The 15,675-nt window shown below is 35.9% G+C and overlaps 2 protein-coding genes and 1 pseudogene across 2 annotated transcripts in view; 1 reads left to right on the top strand and 2 right to left on the bottom strand.

The window, feature by feature from the left end:
• LOC107558854 (ragulator complex protein LAMTOR1-like) lies at positions 1–4,793 on the bottom strand. Its single transcript, XM_016242547.1, has 5 exons — positions 4,599–4,793; positions 1,998–2,140; positions 1,801–1,878; positions 765–888; positions 1–93 (listed from the first exon to the last, which is right to left on the bottom strand). The coding sequence occupies exons 1-5, from the start codon at positions 4,629–4,631 to the stop codon at positions 1–3; spliced, it is 471 nt and encodes a 156-aa protein (XP_016098033.1). The 5' UTR covers positions 4,632–4,793.
• Positions 4,794–6,972: 2,179 nt separating this feature from the next.
• On the top strand, positions 6,973–8,081 carry LOC107558822 (gastrula zinc finger protein XlCGF7.1-like; annotated as a pseudogene).
• Positions 8,082–12,811: 4,730 nt separating this feature from the next.
• Positions 12,812–15,675, bottom strand: part of LOC107558823 (zinc finger protein 568-like) — a 5,362-nt gene continuing 2,498 nt past the window's right edge. Inside the window, exons 2-3 of the mRNA XM_016242509.1 lie at positions 15,295–15,591; positions 12,812–13,278 (exon numbers count right to left, since the gene is read on the bottom strand). Of these exons, the coding sequence (XP_016097995.1) occupies positions 12,812–13,278; positions 15,295–15,591 (764 nt within the window). The remainder of the gene's footprint in view (positions 13,279–15,294; positions 15,592–15,675) is intronic.

Raw genomic sequence — 15,675 nt, forward strand, 5'->3', positions numbered from 1 at the left:
TCATGGTATAGCAAACTGCACCACCAGCTCTTCCTTGGCATCTACTTTGATTTGTGAGATGGCGCTGTAGGCATACGCAGCGATCTTAGACACCTGAGGAGGGAAAAAATGCAATCAATCAAACAAAATTCTGAATAATGCCCATTATTTCTAGTGACAGACCAATAAATCAGCTGATAACAAATGCATCATTTGTTAAAAATTCGTTTTTATTATTTATATACACTACTGTTCAAAAGGTTGGGGACAGTAAATGTTTTGTTACTTTTTTTGAAAGAAATTAATACTTTTAATCAGCGAGGATGCATTAAATGTACAAAATGTGACTTTATGATATCCAGTTACTGAAGAAAAAGACTTCTATTTCAAATAAACGCTGTTCCTTTGAACTTTCTATTCATTAAAGAATCCTGAAAACAATTACGGTTTACCCAGCAACTGTTTTCAACATTGATAATAATAAGAATTATTTCTTGAGCAGCAAATCAGCATATTAGAATGATTTCTGAAGATCATGTGACTCTGAAGACTGGAGTAATGATGCTGAAAATTCAGCTTAGATCACAGCAATAAATTACATTTGAAAATATATTCAATATAGAAAACACTTATTTTAAATTGTAAAACTTTACTGTAATAAATGCACCCTTTTGAACATATTCTTCATGCATATATACTTTGGCATGTCAAAAGCAGTCTAATGTATTGTGAGCTGTTCATTTAATAACAGCCAAGCGCATGTGCACAATGAAACCGAGTCTGACCTGCTGTACATCTGCGTAGGAGACCAGGTCAGCGGCGAGCACCTGGTGAGGTTGGCTGGTCAGTGACGGGAGAGAAACCGGCTTCTTCTGAGACAGCGTTCTGCTCAACACCTCCAGCTTCGTGCTTTAACACAAACACATATGATTCAGCTTAATACAGCTCTAAAACACACACATACACACACTGCATGGACATTTATAAAGAACTACAAAGCAAAAGTTAACAAATGGTGGGCAGTTACAGAACTTATAGTCCATCCAAAAATGAAAACTGTCATCATTTACTCCCCCTTGTGTCATTACAACACAAAATAAGATATTTTGAAGAATGTTGGTAAAGAAATGGTTTTCGGGTCTCATTGACTTCCATAGTAAGGACAAAAATACTATTGGACCTAGTCAATGGGACCTGAAATGAATTGGTTACCCACATTCTTCAAAATATCTTCTTTCATGTTCCACAGAAGAACAGGGTTTCTGCAGGTATTATGAAAGTAAATTTAGGACTTCTTAAGACCGTTGATGAAAATTTAAGGAATTAATTGAATGGAACACAATGCTTCAAAATGTAAATGTCAAAGTTTGAAAGTACAACTTCAATAGATTTTTTAAATTAAATTCACACAAAAAACTTTCATTTCAGTTTCTCAGGAAACAAGACTTCAATTTGCTTCTCAAGTAAGCTTATTGGAAGTTTAGATATTGAGAAAACAAAAAATACTGAGTAAGATATTAATTTTTTGCAGTGCATGCAACATCTTTTGTGATAACTATGAATTTAAGACTCTGATTTAGGACCTTTTTAGGCCTTAATGTGTGGAAGAAACAATCCGCAGAATCCTTGAAGAAAGAAAATCATACAGGTTTGGAATGACATGAGGGTGAGTAAATAATCACAAAGTTTTTGGGTGAACAGTCCCTTAAACTAATATAAAATTTAAGCTAAAATCTTGAAAAATTTGACATTACACAGCTAGTGTTGCATGTTTATGATGTCACACCATGGCATCAATGGCATTTCAGTAGTGCAACACACCTGTACTGTCTGGCTCTGTCCATGTATTCATGTTGCTCCAGGCCTTGAGAAATAACAGCTGACACGTCAATTATGTTCCTAACCAGAAGGACAAGAAAAGTGAGTTTTAATCTACCAACAGTGAACAGGCCAAACTGCAAAAAAACGTGTAATAAAGGACACGACGGTCACAGTGAAAGGTAACGTGTGTGTCGTACAGGGCTGTCCGCTGCAGGATGGTCGTGAGCAGGGCCTGTTCATCTGTGCGGTTGGACGGCAGGCTGTCAGCGTTTCGATCCGAGCCATTGGTGGGTATTTTGTTTAAGTTTGGGTCAGGAATCAATGGCTTCTTTGGGTCGTCCTGCACAAAAGAGCCAAAAGGAGGCTGTTCAAAAGCATGATCATCACACCTCCTGAAAAACCATCGGTGCACTCTTTTGAGGAGGCAATGGTAGCCTAAAACAATGACTAAATAGCTATTTGTCTAAGCAGTATGACAAAATAAAGATGTGCCAGAGTTCACAAGTTTCTGAAGTAACGTGCAAAAGAAGTCAATTTGATTTCATTTGAAATGTAATCTCAGGTTGCTCCCGGTGAACTAAACCTGTTATTATATACTGCAAGTTGCTCTGTCTAACATCATCGGCTAAATTACTTCTTACATCATATATCCAAACATGAACCTGCCCAAAAGTGATTTATACAAAAAATACTTTTCCATTACCAGTGTTGGGGGGTAACACATTACACGTAATGCGAGTTACGTAATCAGATTACTTTACTAGAAAGTAATCTTTGGGTTATCCTGGTCGTAGTTACTTTTAATTTACAAGAAAATATCGGAGTTACTTTTTTAAATAAGTAATACCAGTTACTTTGTTTTCCTGTTTATTGACTGCCAGCTCTCCTGTTCCCATGTTGAGAGAAATCGGGAGTGCAGAGGTGTTGTGTGTGTCTTTTTTTTACAGTCTATGACGCAAACCTGCAATAATTAACTATGTATTTAATCCCATTTTATTAACCAGTGTCTTTGCTGCTGACCTTCGATTATCCAGTTCAACCAGCAAAAATGATCATTTTAATGTTAACTTGTTTTATTGCTGAAGAGTGTTGAACTTTCTTCTCCTGCATCTTATTCTTCATGCAATCCAGAATAGCAGCAGCACAGCTGAAGGTTTGTTTGAGCTGCGCTCTACGAATTAAAAAGAAGCTTAGTTTACCGCGGAAGCGGTCGTGTGAAGACCGAAGAGTGTAAAGACCACCTCCTCTACCGTGCGACTCCACCGAGCAGGACACCGGCAAAGGACATAAGTATAGCTTTTTATCTCTCCTCTTTCCACTTCTGTTTCAGTTTTTTATAATCTAGTTCTTACTATGTGTCAGTAAGTTGTTGTTATCTTAGCATGTGTGTTTGCCTCAGTGTTATTTTTTTAGGATTACTGATGAATCTACTTTGATTTGTATTAGTTATCTATTTTAGTTTTAGTTACAGTTGTAGTAATGTTGTCATTTTATTAGTTTTATTATGTTTTATAGGCTTTTTATTAAGTTTTACTTTTATTTATTTTGAGTTATTTCAGTACTTCAACATACAAAATGGAAATGAAATAATATATATATATATATATATTTAATGTATTTATGTATATGTATATGTGTGTGGCTGTACATACACATATGTAGTTGTTTTTTGGTGTTTGGCTTAGTGTTATGTTAGAATCATTATTATACTCTTATACCTTTTGTTCTTTTAATATTTTTGAATTGTTTTTAGCTTTATTTTTTTTTTTTCATTTAAATGTTTTAGTTTTGAAATGTTGTTGTATGCATTTGTCATTTTTATTTAATTTCTTTTATTTTCTTAAAAGCTTTTAGCTTTTAGTTTTAATTACTTTTTCTTATTTGTGTATGTTTGAATTGCTTTTAGCTTAATTTTTTTGTTTTCATTTAAATGTTTTAGTTTTGAAATGTTGTTGTATGCATTTGTCATTTTTATTTAATTTCTTTTATTTTCTTAAATGTGTGTGTATATATATAGTATTTATAGAGTTTTAGCTTTTAATTACTTTTTCTTATTTGTAAGTCGCTTTGGATAAAAGCGTCTGCTAAATGACTAAAAGTAAAAGTAAAGTACTGTACAGACGTGAATTTACATTTCCTTCAGCCTGAGGATTATTAATTTCACTTTTGGTATGAAAGGGCTTTTACATTTGCCAAAAGTTGTACATTGTATATTAAAAACAAACAAGCAAGCCCAGATATAGGAAAACGCGTTGCAATCTATAAAATGTAACTAACACGATTAGTTACTTTTTTAGGGAGTAACGCAATATTGTAACGCATTACTTTCAAAAGTAACACTGTCCATTACTTTTTTCAACTGTTAGTGATTCATGTATAAGGATTTTTAATCGTTACACAAAATAATAATAATAAATATGCATAATAAAAATACCTAAGTGAAATATTAGGAGAAAGTAAGTTTGTTGTAGTTTTGAAACACCACATGTCAGATCTAGGGGTCTGACACATCTAGACACAGACACAAGCCTAAGTTCCCAACACTTACTTTCAGTTTGTGACAGTTTACATGTCTACTCATCATGGCACCAGAAGTAAACTGTTCTGATAAGAAAAGTAGGCTCATGTAAAGATATTAGACATTGTTGTAGTTTTGTAGCATTGTTGTAGTCTGTTCTTTAATAACACACACCAACAGTAAATGTGTGTTGTCTGTAATTCTTGTTGCACGGATACAAACGCCACATTATGTTGCATTTGATAGCTGTTTGCGTGTATATTGAATAAACCTTCTCTACCTGGTTGCTCCCGGCGCTGAAACAGCACCCCATGACAGCAGTCCAGCAGCTTCAGTCTCTTCTGTGTGAGTTTTTCGTCTTAGAAGCGGTTAGTCTGCTTGTTTGCTGTTAAGAGCTTCGCTGCAAACGCAGGAACCATCACATGACAGAACCAAAGCAAGCCTGCAAGGCTGGCAAAAAAGCGTACTGCGTTCAGCAGCGACACGCAGCGACAAAGACACACAATCCCATTCATTTAATCAGGTTTGCAATTGAATTTGTGCTTTTGAAAAATTAATATCTCACGTTTATTAACATTACACACATTTGTGAATTAAAAAATAAATTAATAATGCACTTATTTGGATCAAATGGCCAATGTAATGATACATGATCTAATGTAGCCTAATTATATTCCCTGTAGGTTTTCATGTACAGGAGATTGAAGTGTATGGAAAGCCATATGGGTCATAATTCGCACGCTTTCCACCGCCGTATCGATATTAAAACGCCGTTTTCATAACGCCACCACGCGTTAAAATAACGCCACACGCCGACCGACGTTAAGTTAACGCCACAGGCCACTTAAGATGCAGATTTATTTGCTCATCTACATGGACACACCTCTCATGGCTACAAGGACTCTACGGCAAGTCGGAGCATCCAGTTTGCAAGAGCGCGAAGATGGCAAGTACAGCCCTTACAATTCTAGATGTAGGGGGAAAATGCCCCTGAATGAGCTTTTGTCTCATAAAGTTATCACACGAGTCATATTAAGCTCATTTCATTGTGTGTCAACAGACTGAGACAAACTACAGGATCAACAATTAGCATTTTCATTCAGTATGTCTGCCGGTGTCCTGACATTTCATCATACCCGTCAGATAGTCTTAACAGGGCTATACTGCGCATGTGCACATCAATATTGCATTAATTTTCACATGCTAAACAACATATAATAACTGTATTTTCATTACTGTAAGGGTATGTTTAGGGTTGGGGTAGGTGTAGGTGTTAATAAAGCATAATCTGAGGTAGCATTTTTTGTTGTCGCATTGTGCTACCTACTTCATTGGGAGGTATAGCAAAATCTGACAGGGTAGCACAAATCATCTGGTTCAGACCAATTATATATTATACAATATATATAAAGTTTTTTTTTTGGTCAACTCAACTCAATCCCTCAGTCAGCTGCCAACAAAAGACTTCATGGATTCAGTTCACAGCTCTTTCTGATGAAAGAAATACATAAATGAAGATGAATGCCAAAATATTAAATGTCATGGATGAATATGTATTGAGTAATCAATATTTTAGAGAGAAGCTAAATTAAAGGGTAAAAAATAACTTTATAAAGACGGCAGCATCATTATTTTATTTTTACACAGATAAGGTCTATTAAAATCAGCTGAGTTTAGCAAAGCTTGCTGCATTATATGCCAAAGGTGATGCTTCAAAAACTGGGGAAAAAGCAACTGTTGTATTTTTTCCTGAAGTTTGCAGGCCTGTAACTCAAGAAATATTAAAGATATCTCAGTATCCTTTTATAAACTGGTTCTTAAACTTTACTTTTAATATCTTAATTTTTAAGGTCCTATATGGTTTGGTTTGATAGAAAAAAGAAGATGCATTTCTAGTTTCAAGAGTATTTGTTCCTCAGACATTCCTCTGTAAATAAGTAGCAGCTGTATGAAAATGAGTAAAATTCAACAATATACTCATAGAGACACATTGCAATCCCCATATCGCTGGGATTGAAATATATAGGGCTTTAAAAATGAGGAATCAAGGAAAAATTGTGAAGAACCATAATCTCAACACTGAAAATTGAACAATTGCACATATCCATTATTCTGGAATTGAACCATATATGGCCTTAAAAATGAGAATATTGAAAGAAATGTTTGTTAAGAACCATTAAGAAGAACCATTAACCTCCTAAAAGGTTATTGAGATATATTTATACTTATTGAGATACAGGAGTGCAAACTTCAGAGAAAAATAAAAACATAAAAAGTGCTTTTCGCATTCTTGAACTGTCACAATGCAACAAGTATTGCTGAAGTCAGCAGATTGTACTAATAGAATTACCAATCTTTGTGCAAAAATAAAACATCGATGATGCCATATTTTTAAAGTCTTTTTTCACGCTGTAATTTGGCCCCATATCCCACATGAAAGTTGGGGAAGTTTCTGAAATTCGTTTGATTTGACACAAAAAATAAAACTATACTAAGGTCACGGTTTGTACTGGATTTGTTTCAGTGTTGTGTAGGTGGTCACCGTGATTGACACGACCAATGAAATCTTCAGAGTCTGTGGTGGGCGGAGTTTGTGCTTTAACTGTGTTAAAAGGTGAGGAACATTCACATCATCCTACAGGACTGGTGCAGACTCCAGGTGCAGCAGCTGAAATCTGACACATACTATGGTAAAGATGGAGTTTGTTAAAGAGGAGATTGACGACATGAGTGTTTCAGGACCATCCAGAATAAAACATGAAGATACTGAGGAACAAACAGGTTGGTGTCCATTCTTGATTCTTCATTGTTGACTGCTGACAAAAATGAACGCTTCTGTTAAAAAGATTTAGTGGCTGTGAAATAATGAGCAACAGGAATGTTAAATTATTTCATTATTACATCATCTAACTGATCATACCCACATTTTAATTTTATTAACAAGGAATGACAGAACTAATCTTTGGCACATCAAGGATCTGATACTTGATACTCACAGATAAATATGTGACCTCCTTTGGTTTCTGTTATAAAATCAGGTTCACTTTAACTTATTCTAACCACATCATTTGTTTATTTTAGACTGGATGGAAGTAAAACAGCAAAGACATGAGGTGAATGAAGTGGAGGAGGAACGTTGTAAAGTCAAAACTTCAAGAAAAAAAGCCAAACAGCTTCACACCTGCTCACAGTGTGGAAAGAGTTTCAGACTAAAAGGAATCCTTAAACAGCACATGAGGATCCACACTGGAGAGAAACCATACACATGCCCTCAGTGTGGAAAGAGTTTTGCTGCAGCATCAGGTCTCAGTTATCATCTGCACATTCACTCTAGAGAAAAGCCTTTTAACTGTGATCAGTGTGGTAAAAAGTTTATTTCATCATCAAATCTAAAAAAACACCTGACAGTTCATTCAGATGAGAAGCCTCATGTGTGTTCGTACTGTGGAAAGAGGTTTTCACGGCTGGCCAGTTATAAACAGCACCAGAAAACACATGATGAAGTGAGAGATCATGTGTGTTGTCAGTGTGGGAAGAGCTTTACTACAGCTGTCTATCTGAAACAGCACCAAAGGATTCATACTGGAGAAAAACCTTACAAGTGCTCATATTGTGGCAAGAGTTTCAACCAGTCTGGAAGCCTAAAAAAACACGAGCGAGTTCATTCTGGAGAGAAGCCGTATCATGGTGTGGAGAGAGTTTTAAACATTCAAATTCTGTAGAGAATCATATGAAAAAGATTTGTCTGAAGTCGTCATTATGAGCAAAGTGCATCTATTCATCCAGTAAGTTAGTTTCCAGGTGCTTTATTGGCATGACAAATATTTGTACATTCATATTGTCAAAGCAATTACAATGAGAATAGTGCAAAACAACAAAGACAAAACAGTGTAACTGACAATTAGTGAATTAATAGTCTGACAGAAACACAGCCGTCATGTTTAAATGAGCTGCTGAAAAGCCAATAGTTCCCTGTTTTCTCCTCATGCATTATGATGATGTCTGAGATCTTCTGTAAATTGGCACATTAAGCTCATTTCATTGTGTGTCAACAGACTGAGACAAACTACAGGATCAACACTTTATGTAATAATCACCTGTTGATGTGTGTTTTTAATCTTTTACCCCTCAGTTAAAGATCATTATTAAAATACTATTAAAGGCTACAGAAACCATTCCTGCACTCGTCATGTTTTTGACATTGAAATAGCATAAATTAGCGTTTTCATTCAGTCTGTCTGCTGGTTTTGTTCAGACCAATTATATATTATACATTACATATAATGCTTTGGTTATGTATTTTTTTTCACCGCTGAATTCATTGGTCAACTCAGTCACCTGCCAACAAAAGACTTAATGGATTCAGTTCACAGCTCTTTCTAATGAAAGAAATACATTAGATGTGGTGGATGAAGTACCTAAAAGCCACACTCAAGTAAAAGTACAGATATCTTACCAGAAAATGACTTTGGTAGAAGTTGAAGTAAACGTTTAGAATTTTACTTGAGTAAAAGTTTTAAAGTATGTGTACTTAAGTATGAAAGGTATTTTTTATATTAAACATAATTATTGTAAGTTAAAAGTACAAGCAAATGCAAAATGGAAAAGGAGTAAATAAATATAAAAAAAATGTTTATACACAGTTTGAGCAGCAAGATTGTATTCATTTTTAATTCTTTCTTCCACTTTGTATCTTTGGGTTGTCATAATTCAGTTCAAATTTATTTGTATAGCGCTTTTCACAAAGACATTGTTTCACAGAAAATGCAGGTGTCTACATTACAATTTAGAGTGATCTTTTATAATATAGAATAAGAGCCACTTCATCTGGTACAAAACCTTTCTGGGATCTGCATCTGAAGTGGCATTTAGATGTATTTACACAGTTTAATGTAGCGGTGACATTGATTCATTTAACCTGCAGTTACAAATGCATAAATAATGCTTTGTTTTAAACATAAAACGTTAAATAAATATTGATTTAAAACATAAAAAAATAGTTGAAATGTGAAATTAAAACCACCAGTAGGAGGCAGCAAGTCACTGTAAACGAGTGATTGAGATTCAGACGATTCATTCAAACGGCTGGTTCATTCAGGAACGAAGCATTTGACTGTGGTAATGAATGAGTCACTGAATCATTCATTCAACCAATTTGTTCATAAAGCTGATTCATTCAATGAGGTAACACCGTCCTGTGTCTTGTTCAGAGACACAAAACAGCACTGTGATCTTTGTTTGGAACAATTGCCGTTGGCAAAATTGTGTCTGAAATGTAAGACACTTAAAGGGTTAGTTCACCCAAAAATTATAATTCTGTCATTACTCACCCTCATGTCGTTTCAAACCCGTAAAGACCTTCGTTCATCTTCGGAACACAAATGAAGGTATTTCTGATGGAATCTGAGAGCTGTCTGACCCTGCATAGACAACAACACAACTGAAATGTTCCCAAGTCCAGAGACATAGCAAGGAGATCTATAAAATAATCCATGTGACATCAGTGGTTCAACCGTAGTTTTACGAAGCTATGAGAATACTTTTTGTGCGCAAAAGAAAAAAAAAAGACTTTATTGAACAATTCGCCTCCTACGCATCACCCTGGTGCCATTTTGGAGAATATCCAAATCATAAACAACTTATGCTGTTCTGTGTCAGCTGCGTCACACGGATATGCGGTTTCCGTTCAGATTAAATCACAACAACGTCGGAAACAGCGTATCCGTGTGACACAGCTGACACAGAACAGCATAAGTTGTTTACATCCAGCGGATATTCTACAAAATGGCACCAGGGTGATGCGGAGTAGACTGTTTGATTGTTGAATTGTTGAATAAAGTCGTAATTTTTTTTCTTTTGCACACAAAAAGTATTCTCGTAGCTGCACTGATGTCACATGGATTATTTTACAGATCTTCTTGCTAAGTCTCTGGACTTGGGAACACTTCAGTTGTATTGCTGTCTATGCAGCTCTCAGATTCCATCAGAAATGGAATGGACACATTGACAGTATGTATTGGTTTAAATTGGTGTCTTTGTTTACTCTCAACACTGTATTCTTGCTCCTGATCTAATGAAATAAATGGAGCCCATTCCAAATAGGCACTGATGCTGATTTTTTTGGGTCTATTCTTATTCTAAGATAACTATGACTCCAGTGAAGCACTAAAGTAACTACTTCAGAAAACTGAAAGAAGAGTTTGTGCCTTCAGAACTTCATCCCAGGTTATGTCAGCTCAGCAGCAATATCAAATGAGGTGCTAATGTGTTTCTCTTATGACGTGCATAAAAGGGATAGTTCAAGTAGTTATATTTTTCCCTAATTTTTCATCAATGTATAATGTATCTGATGGTCATCTTTTAGGGATTATCAGACGCTGTCAAGTTTAAAGAAGTTTTGTATTTTTTATTTTTTTTAAATTCCCGCCGTTTTGAATCCATACAGATGTCCGTTGAGCTCGATCCGATTCACACTCTGTTTTAACGGTCTCTAATGCAGCACTGGGCTCAAATAAAATAGCCTACATACTAAATTGTATTATATCATTCTCTAGATAAGTTCAGCTCAGTACTGTATGGGAGAATATTCATTATTTATGTGGAAAATACTGTGGAACCGCATGCATTTTTTAGGCTTCAAAGTGCCGAGAAACTAACACTGGCACACATATTACTAGAAAATACGACATTTTAAACCATACTTGTACTCTTCTTAGATAACATACTTAATTGTACACATATCAAACCAATAAATACAAATATTTACTAACTAAATTTGTTGATTGAGAATAATTTCAAACTTTGTGTAGGACCTCACCAAGATGACTGACGAAGTTAACGTCTTCTGTCTGCTCTGCAACGGTCTTCACGAGTTCTCGAGATAAGTGATGTTGAGAACGTGACATCGTTATTGAATTGATTCAACACATTTTTTTTTTGTTGAGGGGGCAAATACTCTAGTTCCGTCAGTTGAGACAGTGAGAACTTAATGTTAAGTTGAATAAACAAATTCAGAAACTGCAAGTTGTGTCAACTTAAAAAAATCATTGAAACAACTAAACTGCGAGATCATTTTTATAAGCTTTAAGCATAAAAAGTTAATCCTTTACGAAAATTAACCATGGTTTTACTACAAATAAAACAAAAAAAAACATGGTTACTATAGTTAAACCATGGTAACTACAAATTAACCATGGTTCTGTCAGGACCACTATCGTCAAAACGATAGATACTTAGCATAAAGTTTGGTTTGGCGGTATGGTTCTGTTCTGGGTTAGGGCAGCCTGTCATGAATGAGCAGGGAGAGCAGCAATAATACCCCCCTAGGGTTAACAGAAGAGAACAAGGCAGATATTATTAATGTACTTAATGATATTTAAGTGTAACACTTTATTCAAGATAAAGGAGTCTGATTAGCAAAGAATATCAGAAAGCCAAGTCCTGACTGTGGCGAAAGGAGGAGCTGGGGATGGAGGAGGGTAATTTGCTCCGGAGCAAGCTGAAAAACTGCTGAATAATGCGGAATAGAGCTTATATAGGAATGCCGTGATAGGTGTCGTATTCCTATAGGTAGATGTGGTCAGCTGAGAATCAGCCGATGCAAGCTTGACTCACGTGACCTGCCAGAACTAACGCTAATGCTTAATTTTTGCTACACTAACCATAGTTTAACCATTGTATTTGTAGTAAAACTGGTTATACAAATGGTAAACAATACGCCAAAAAAACTGGTTACTACACTTTTACTACGATAAAACCATGGTTAACTTTGATATAGGTTATACTAAAATCTTTTTTTTTTCAAACTACTTAACTTTACAAACATTTGACATATTAAATATACATCATTAAGCGTCTATTTCAAGGTGCAACAGATTTTCTACATAGTCTAATGCTTTTTACACAATTCAACCTGTTACATTTCTTCATTAGTGTAATAAAAATTTACATTCTATGACTTCTAAAATGAATGACTTCTACTCAGCCAACAGCAAGAAGGAGGCTCGTAAAATGGGGGGAGAACCTGCATCAGCACCACTGACGGATTAATATAGCGATGAATATCAAGTGAACGTCTTTTATCAGATTAGCCTAATTTAAAGCGATTTGTACAGCACTGACCTGCAGACCTGTGAAACTCCTCTTTGATGATTTGTGCCCACGAAACAACACAAACATTCTCAGAAAGAGCGTGAGAGCGAGGCACATTTTCCTTACCATTCAACATACAGCGGCCTTACTAATGCGATGCATCTCCAATGTAATATAGTTATACAGTTATCAATATTACGATGGTATTGTTAAAATGTGCTGGAAATATTAAAAATAAAAGTACTCACACTGAAATCAAGTTTTAAACAAACAGGAAACATTGACTTATAACATATCATGTTGTCTACTAACCTATACTTAGACAATGAAGGTACAAATATTTGTCATGCCAATAAAGCACCTGGAGTCTAACTTACTGGATGAATAGATACACTTTGCTAATCATGACAACTTCAGACTAATCTTTTTCATATGATTCCCTACAGAGTTTGAATGTTTAAAACTCTCTCCACACTGAGTACAGTGGTACGGTTTCCCTCCAGAATGAACTTGCTTGTGTACTTTCATGTGTGCAGACTGAGTGAAACTCTTATCACAATAGGAGCACTTGTAAGGTTTTTCTCCAGTGTGAATTCTTTGGTGAAGTTGCAGATATCTAGCTGTAGTGAAGCTTTTCTCACACTCACAACACACATGAGCTTTCTGGTCATTATGTATTTTGTTGTGCTGTTTTAAATTGTGTTGCAGTGAAAATCTCTTTCCATAGAAAGAACAGAGGTTTCTCATCTGAATTAACTTTTTTCGTTTTGATGAGATAAAATCTTTACCACACTGATCACAGCTAAATGGCTTTTCTCCAGAGTGACAGAGCATATGATATGTGAGACCTGATGCAGCAGTAAAACTCTCTGCAATTACCTTAACAATATAGATGTTCAAATATTTGCCATAAACACCTAATTGATAGACTTTGCTCATTTTGACATCTTTGAATATACATGTTAAGTTACAATCATTTCCAGATGGATAAATGTGAAAACTGAATGTGAACCTTGATTTAACAACAGAAAACAGCAGAGATCAGGTATCAGTCTGTGATTGTCAGATATTTGATGAGCCAAAGCTTAGTTCGGTCATTCACTTGTTACTGCTGTACGGGGTCATGATCATTTAAATGCATTTCTGAATCATTTATCATCATTATACTTATCGATGGACAAAAGCCTGTTTGTTCCTCAGTGTCTTCATGTGTTATTCTGGATGGTTCTGAATCTCTCATGTCATCAATCTCCTAATAAACTAAATAGTATGTGTCAGATTTCAGCTGCTGGAGTTTGTTCTAAGAATTATGTTGTCACGGTGCGTGCGGGGAGATGAAGTGCAGGATGAATGGTTCTTTATTTTAATAATAAAATTAAACAAAAACAAACGCAAACCACCCCGAGGGGGAAAAACAGACAGGCAGGCTAGGAACTACACTACATGCAGATATAACACACACACACAATGAGAAATGACGGACCAGCACAGGATTACAGACACCAGGAGAATAAATGGGAAACCAAACGAGGAGGCTAACGAGGGAGACACAGGTGGAGCAACTTAAACAATAATGGGGTAACAAGATGGGCGGGGTCAGACAATAGACAGGAGAGAGCACATGGCAACAAACAAACACAACACAAGCCATGTGCTCACGGAACACAGTCATCTTTTATGGCACTTCTCGTAAAGAGTAGGGGTGTAACCCCGGTGTCCTGGCCAAATTGCTCCCCTGGCCTTTGTCAATCATGGCCTCCTAACAATCCCCAACCACTTGATTGGCTCTATCTCTCTCTCCTCTCCACCTGTATCTGGTGTGTGGTTGAGTGCACTGGCGCCGCTGTACTGTGACTGCCGTCGCATCATCCAGGTGGATGCTGCACACTGGTGGTGGTTGAGGAGAGACCCCCCCCACCCCACATGATTGTGAAGCGCTTTGGGTGTACAGCAATACACAATAAAGCGCTATATAAATGCATCATTCATTCATTCATCTGGTGGCCATCCTGGGCACACCCGCTAAAGACTGTGACAGATATAAATATTCCCAACTTTTACTGATAAACTGTTGAGCCATGAAAAGCTGGATAAAGTCATATTCTGTGAACTGGAAACACCTTTCACGTGCAAACTGTAAATTTAAATGAGCTGTAAATTTTAGTGTATTGTTGCCACCTGGAAAATCCTGGTAACACACACATATGTTGGGTTTTTATGGTTTATGAGGATTTTCCAAAGATAGAATGATTTTAATCTGTGTATTTTACGTTATTTTCATTTGATCTGCACTGAATAATCTCTCCTGATAAAAAGACTATCATCAAATGAGCTGCTGAAAAGCCAATAGTTCCCTGTTTTCAGCTCATTCATTATGATGACGTCTGAGATCTTCTGTAAATTGGCACATTAAGCTCATTTCATTGTGTGTCAACAGACTGAGACAAACTACAGGATCAACACAAATAAAATCGATTACTGAACAACTAAATACTATATAATCCACATAATCAGAGATGTCAGTGAAATGGAAATTTTATTTACATCATTATACAGAGCCTACACAACTTTTATGTTGCATATAATAATAATGCAGTTATAAATGAATATCTTTTTTTTTTTTTACATATTTTTGTTACATAAAAAAAAATCAATGTAAGACTAAAGTGACTAAATACTTTTGCTGTTCTCCAACAAAACTGGAAAAAAAACCTCCACAAATCTTGTTCACAGCAAAACTAATCATTTGCGCTAATCTCATGTTTACTGAATCTGAATCTCACAGCATTTATTTGAAATACTGAATCTGTAGAAAACATTTGCTCACTCTGACACAGAACAATGCTTTTTAATATGAGTCACAAGAGTCACTGACTGAGTGAAACTCTTTCCACACTGAGTACAGTGGTACGGTTTCTCTCCAGAATGAACTCGCTCATGTCTTTTCAGGCTTCCAGACTGAGTGAAACTCTTGTCACAATATGAGCACCTGTAAGGTTTTTCTCCAGTATGAATCCTTTGGTGCTGTTTCAGATCGCGAGCTCTAGTAAAGCTCTTCGTACACTCACAACACACATGATTTTTCACTTCATTATGGATTTTCTGGTGCAGTTTACAATTGTCCAGATTTGAAAAACTCTTTCCACAGTTCGAATACACATGAGGCTTCTCATCTGAATGAACTGTCAGGTGTGTTTTTAGATTTGCTGGTGAAATAAACCTTTTACCACACTGATCACAGTTAAAAGGCTTTTCTCCAGAGTGAA

Source organism: Sinocyclocheilus grahami, unplaced genomic scaffold, assembly GCF_001515645.1.
Source record: "Sinocyclocheilus grahami isolate Dianchi unplaced genomic scaffold, SAMN03320097.WGS_v1.1 scaffold661.1, whole genome shotgun sequence".
Classification (NCBI taxonomy): Eukaryota; Metazoa; Chordata; class Actinopteri; order Cypriniformes; family Cyprinidae; genus Sinocyclocheilus; species Sinocyclocheilus grahami.